General features: G+C 33.9%; 1 protein-coding gene across 1 annotated transcript; it reads left to right on the forward strand.

Annotated features, from left to right (window-relative positions):
• The first annotated feature begins 2,633 nt into the window (after positions 1–2,633).
• Positions 2,634–3,619, forward strand: LOC147409605 (FCS-Like Zinc finger 6-like). The gene is made up of 2 exons (XM_086430608.1): positions 2,634–3,100; positions 3,230–3,619. The coding sequence occupies exons 1-2, from the start codon at positions 2,724–2,726 to the stop codon at positions 3,381–3,383; spliced, it is 531 nt and encodes a 176-aa protein (XP_086286734.1). The 5' UTR covers positions 2,634–2,723; the 3' UTR covers positions 3,384–3,619.
• The last annotated feature ends 2,928 nt before the right edge of the window (positions 3,620–6,547 follow it).

Here is a 6,547-nt window from a genome sequence, read left to right on the forward strand (position 1 = left end):
GGGGTCATGTTAAAATTGCCACCCCTACCGTAAACTATGATCCATATCAATATCATCTTCAATATAAAATTGATTGGTTATGTGGATTCAATTGAACTTTAATAGGATTTTTCGATATGAATCTTTCGATAGGGTTTGATATGTTTCAAATCAGTAGGAGAGAAAAGTTGTGTTTGTTCGGTGAGTGTTTGGTGGGTGTAGGCTGTAAAATATAATAAAACCCACAAGAGTATTTACATACCTACAAATTATTGACATTTAACGTTCAAGTGGGTGTGATGAGCAAAAAAGTGGGTGTAAATAGCGTGCCCCTTTGGACAGTTTTTTTCGGATTTTATTTTGGAGAAAAAATGTGCTCCCTTAAAGATAAATAATTTTGGAAATTAACAACACAATTAGTAAAATCTTTCTTTCATAGTGCTTCCTCACCCTGATAAAATGTGTAATTCAAATCGTTCTGATCAATTATTCAACTCATCAATCTCGATATTTTGAATCATTACGTCTATGATTCATGTTCAAACATCGAGATCGACAATTGTAAAATAGTCAATCAATACAATTTAAATTATTGATTCAAAGGTCGAGATTGATATGATTTATAATTATTGATCTCAATGATTTGTAATGCCAATATTGACAATTTGAATAATCGATCTCGCCAACTGAAAGCGAGGTGAGGGACATTAAGAAAAAAAAGAAAAAAGATTTATTAAAATGGACTATTAATTTATCCCAGAAAAAACTAAATTTTGTTTAGAAAGAAATCTCTTCATCAGGGTTCATTAAGTAATTTTATAAATATAAACTATCTTGGATACAGCAACGACCAAGGGTGTATGATAAAGTTCAAGGGCGTCAAAGACATTTTCGAAATAATATTGTGGACTCAATGATTCGAATGATCATGAAAGAAAAATAGGGACCTCTCATTTGGATGATTCGTTGCAAAAGGTGACACGTTATTACAACAAACGACGAGAGCTCGGAAAAGCGAAACCATGGGCTGGGGACCAATCCAAAATTCCACCTCGAATCGTGTTGTGAGGGCAGATGTCAATGGGCCCACAATTACTTTTGATTTTATTGTAACTGTTGGAGCAGGAACATCAAGTTTGATCTGTGTTGATTGATTGACTCGGTCAAAATAAAATATTGATCCTTCAATCTACGGAGTCGGGAATCAAATCATAATCCTGTAGATCAGAACTATAGATGAGCTCCCGAGTGCAAAATCGACAATAGGCATGTCTTTTCGAGTGGACCAAGTTCCGTGGAATAATAAAAGACATGCCTTTCAAGTGCACAAATAATCTTTACCTTGAATATACCAATTAGATTGATAGATCATTAGTGATATCAAATCGGCATGTGACCACTATGTAGAATATATCCACCAAGACTTAACTGAGATGGTAAGAGCGACTGAGTGTGCTCCTTAGGTCGTATCGTCGAGTCTCTATATGCTTCTTCACATTAAGTGATATATTTAACTGTTGTCATGTGCAGGTGGGTGGTATGTACGGCCTGCAAAATAAAAGACCTCTATGTCAATATGGAGATTGGGATCACACAATAATGATTAGAAGTGGGTTGTCTAGTACCAATATAGGTCTAGATTTAAAAATCTACCATGTAGACTAAAAAAAAGATTTTGGATATCATATGCAAACACGGTCAATTTTAAGATTAAAAAATCAAACAATTCTACTTGTATAATGATTTGTTAAAGTCATTCTATCTCATTTTCTAAAGATCAATAAAACAATAATCTATTAATAGGACTCATACATTAACTGAGGAAACATGCAACCTGACATATTATCATTATTATGGTAGATAGATTTTTAAAGAATGATAATTTGACTCCCCCTCTTACAAACTCCTCTCCAAACTCTCCCCCACATGTCTGTACATAGAACCGTAGATTTATTTCTTTAAGATACACATCCCCATAAATATGTGCAATTGTGTGTCTTGAGAAAAAAAATCTATGGTTCTACGCACAACCATGTGGGGGAGAGTTTGGGGGGAGTTAGAAAATCACGACTCTAGATTTTTATACTATCATGTGTCAACTTCAGTATCAATGTCTGTCCAAACCAACATGCACTTACTACTTAGTACCCTACCTTTATAAATAAGAGAAAAGTGAAGATTGAGATGTGCAATTTTTATTTTTATAATTCGAAAGTATATCGTATTATACACTAATTTGATCATTGAAGTATATTATGTAGAAAACCATGACGAGCCAATGAAACCAAGTAACATTACAACCAAATCTAAGGAGTAATGAGTAAAAGATCTAATAGACATTGAAACATTACAACGTCTCAAGCCCAACATTTTCCCTTCCAGTGGGTATGGGCCCTAAAGCACATTGGAATATGTGGAGCTTCGGGCACTGCAAGTAACTATTTCAAGTCTATTGTCCCAAGTAACTATTTAGTACACTGGATTTTAATCGGACGTCGCCAAATGTTTTCATCGCTACACACCGAAATAGCAAAGTCGACAAACGTAATAAAGAGACGTTGATGTGGACACCTTGTATGCAAAGCAAAAGCAACGGTTCAGATTCGCTCCTCGAATTTCTTGTCCTCCGTTTATCTTCCGCAACGCACCCTCTCTTCTTCTTCAAGACTTAAACTCTCCCTCTCTCTCTCTCTCTCTCTGCTTCGAAGAGGAAAAAAAAAAAAAACTCAGTAGAGGAAGAGAAGATGATGTTAGGAAAGCGTTCTCGTCCTCCAATGAAGAGGACAACAAGCATGACAGAATTCACCATAGATCTGAACCACGTGGAACCTCTTTCACCGTCAGATCCTCGTAGCCCGACGATCAATCGGCAGAAATTAGTATCTCCAGAAGGCTCAGCTTCGAGAAGAAAACCAATTGTTGATGTTCCAGAAGGATTTGATCACAGATTCTTAAGCAACAACAACAGCAGCAACAGCAACAGCAACATCAACAACATCACAGTTTCACCAAGAATTCATAGAAGAAATTCAGCCGATTTAGTCGAAACGCCTCATTTCTTGAGAGTTTGTGGTCTCTGTAATCGGCGATTGGCTCCTGGTCGAGATATTTACATGTATAGGTAGGCACCTCTCTCTCTCTCTCTCTCTCTAATGGATCCGTAATTCTCACTTATTTGATGATCGATGTTTAGTTGAATTCCTTGATCGTTCGAAGTGATTTATTGGATCTGTTAATGTTTGTTTTTTAGGGGCGATACGGCATTTTGTAGTCTAGAGTGTCGGCAACAACAGATGAATCAAGATGAGAGGAAAGAGAAGTGTTCGTTGGCATCAAACGTAGAAACTACATCGACCGTACAATCCGAAACGTCTACTAAGAGTGGAACAGTCGCTGCGGCTTAGAATCACAAAAAAAAAAAAAAAAAACCGAAACGATCCATGATCCATGATCCATCCCGGGAATTATATATATATATATAAATATAAAACTTAATCGGGTGTAATTATCTTTGTATGCAATTGGGGCAAAGCTTTGATATTGCGAATCCACCATGAACTCCCTGTATACTTCTTCCTGTTGTTTTGTTTTCTCTCCCTTTTTTTAAGTATTAATGGAAGAAAACTGCAGATTTACTTAAGATTCATAAGTTTGGTTTTATTTTTTTTTTATCTTTTTGTTTAATTTTTAATTTTTAATTTTTTTTGTTACCATGCTCATTTTATCTGAGTCGAGTATGAGAGGTTGAAATTCTAGTTTTTTTTTTTTTAAAGAAATTCTATTTGACACGCCGACCCTTTTGAACTTAAACAGTCATTAACAGATCGGTGAAAGAGTCGTGCTGAATTCACGCGGTTCGGTACGTGGATGACGTGGTAAGGGCACAGACCCATAGATCGTATTCATCGGGATACTCAAGAAAAAATGTACGGTTCTGTGACCTTACCACATTAGCGGCGTACCAAGACCTTGTGCATGGGTGAATCTTCCCCTTCTTGTGTGGAATATGACGAAATTCCAACTTCGGTTCACTGTACATTTTAATTATCAAAACATGTATTCGTCACGTTTATAACTTTTGAACTCGTGAGTGCGTCAAGTTTAATATCTACCAGTGCGTAAGTCTTGCAGCGAATTCATTGATTATAAAAGTTGTAATTCACTTGAAATACTGGTTTTAAGAATTAAAATGAATAATGTACCAAAATTAAAATCTAGACATGAATAATGATTTTCTGATACGCGCATACGTTCCTGACATGGCGTGGGTTAGAACCATAGATCTTTTTTCTCAGGATACATAATTACACGTATTTATGGGGAATACATAGTTGTGTATCCCAAGAAAAAAGATGTATGGTTCTAACCCATGCCAAACCAGGTAGTGTTTGTCGAAGGGGGCATAAAAAAATCACAACTCTTTGGACATAAGTTGTGCATGTTTTGGAATGGGTTAATTTTTTTATGAGGATGATTTTTATGGTAAGGAGATCATCTTCAACAAAAATCAGTCTATTCAAAAACTTCTAACCCCATCAAAAGTGATATACCAAAAATGGACGGTCCACAACTATTTAACTTGTAAACATAGGGCTATAAGTTTTGGCATGGGTGTGAGGATGATCTCCCTACCATAGAGATCATCCTCATAAAAAATCAGCAAATTCTAAAATCTCTAACCCATGTAAGACAAAACGTAGAGTGCCAAAAATTTTCAAATATATATATATGGATACTGTTCGGCAAACAATCTTAAGGGGACAACATTGGAAAACAAAATTTGTCCTATATAACTTAAATTTTTTGGATTTAACTAATTTTTTTGTAAGGATGATTTCTATGGTGAGGAAATCATCTTCACAAAAAATCATCACAATTTGAAACTTCTAACCCATCAAAAGTGATTTACAAATTAATGACAGGCTTAGAAGTTTGTAACCACTTTTAATAGGCTTAAAAGTTTTCAATTGAGCTAATTTTTTGTGAGGATGTCCTCCTCACCATTGAGATCATCATCGCAAAAAATCACCCCAATGCAAAACTATTAAGGCATATAACACAATATTGTCTCCCAAAGATGTTCACCAAAGATTGTCTACCGAACGCTCCCACATATATTTTTATATATATATATGATAAAATGGTTAATTTATTGAACTTCAATGGACAATGAGATGAAAAGATTGTCTAAACCTCTATTACCAAATTCATTTATACTAGACCAAACTACAAATCGGTTCAAACTTAATTAGAAAGAGCTCATAGAAATAAATTATCTCTCTTGAATTGAATTTGATTCGTTGCAAAAAAAAAATTGATAGGAAAGTCAATTTAGGATTTCACATAATCGCCAACCAACCAATCACACGAACCCATTGCATTGAGGGCATTCCCAATTTACAAAACTACCCACATTAGATTTCGATTAGTCAAATTGGATTTTGTGAAGATTAATGATAATCTAACTTGAAAATGTTCACTCGGTCTGTACTCGATTGATGTGTCAAGTGCATAGAATCGTAGCTCTTTTTCCTTGCATATCCTGAAGAAAAAAAAATATAATTATGTGCACTTGCCACGTCGATCGAGTACAAAACATAAAATTTTCAAGTTAGAATATCATGACTCCTTTGTGAAACATTTAATTTTCTTTATAAAAAATGTCCTCTTAATTTGTTCTAAAGTGACAAACCAACTAACAAGGTTACATAAGTCTAAACTCTAAACTCCAACTCCTCTTACATGAAACCCATAATAAAGTCTTGCATTTTTGGAAAATTGTATATGAACTCTTTGATAAGGTTTTTTTTTTTAAGAGAAAAAAAAGTAATTTTAGTAGTGATATCAAACTGATTCATTTCCCTTTTAGTTACCCTTTATGGAAGCACATCACTAAGTAACATATCCTATTATTTATATTTAAATTTTATACTTATTTTTATAAAAGATTTGTGATAATCTAGCACTATTTTTTGTACACTCTTTGTCGTGATAGTCCATAGAACCATAAATCTTTATCCTTATGTATCTTGAAACAAAGTATCTGCATTTTTATGAAGAAAACGTACAAAAAAGGGAGTCAGATTATCACGACTCTTTATAAAATGATAATTATTCAAAAAATACAACCCATCATATAAAAAAAATAAAAAATTATTTTTAATATGTTTATATTTATATAATTTTATTTTACTACTTCTTAACAAATTTTTAAATAACAAATCTAAATTTTGTTATTCTTTTAAATATTGATACAAGTGTCAGCACATCATCCCCTTGGAAGGCCATAGTTAATGCCAAGGACCCATACAAAATTATTTTCTCTAATTTAAGTGACTCCTTTTACTTAAGAAAGAACAACAATATACATATGTAAGGTCAAAAGACTCACTTTGGATGGCACTTGACCACAAATCCTTCGGTAAAATCAAGGATTCTGGCAATATAAAATTGCAGAAAAAACCCATTTTTTACAGGGAATTTCATGTAAAATAATTTAATTAAAAAAAATAGAGTTAGAAGGAAGTTGTGGATTCTGTGCTTTTGTTTTTCTAAAAGAGAAAACCCT

The sequence above is a fragment of the Akebia trifoliata genome, chromosome 2 (assembly GCF_017979445.1).
Source record: "Akebia trifoliata isolate Shusen 1 chromosome 2, ASM1797944v1, whole genome shotgun sequence".
Taxonomy (NCBI): Eukaryota; Viridiplantae; Streptophyta; class Magnoliopsida; order Ranunculales; family Lardizabalaceae; genus Akebia; species Akebia trifoliata.

Excerpts from the sequence above, each read along its gene's own strand:
- LOC147409605 (XM_086430608.1), top strand. The coding sequence starts at position 2,724 with ATGATGTTAGGAAAGCGTTCTCGTCCTCCAATGAAGAGGACAACAAGC. Across the intron at positions 3,101-3,229 it reads CGAGATATTTACATGTATAG|GGGCGATACGGCATTTTGTA; the intron begins GTAGGCACCTCT and ends TTTGTTTTTTAG.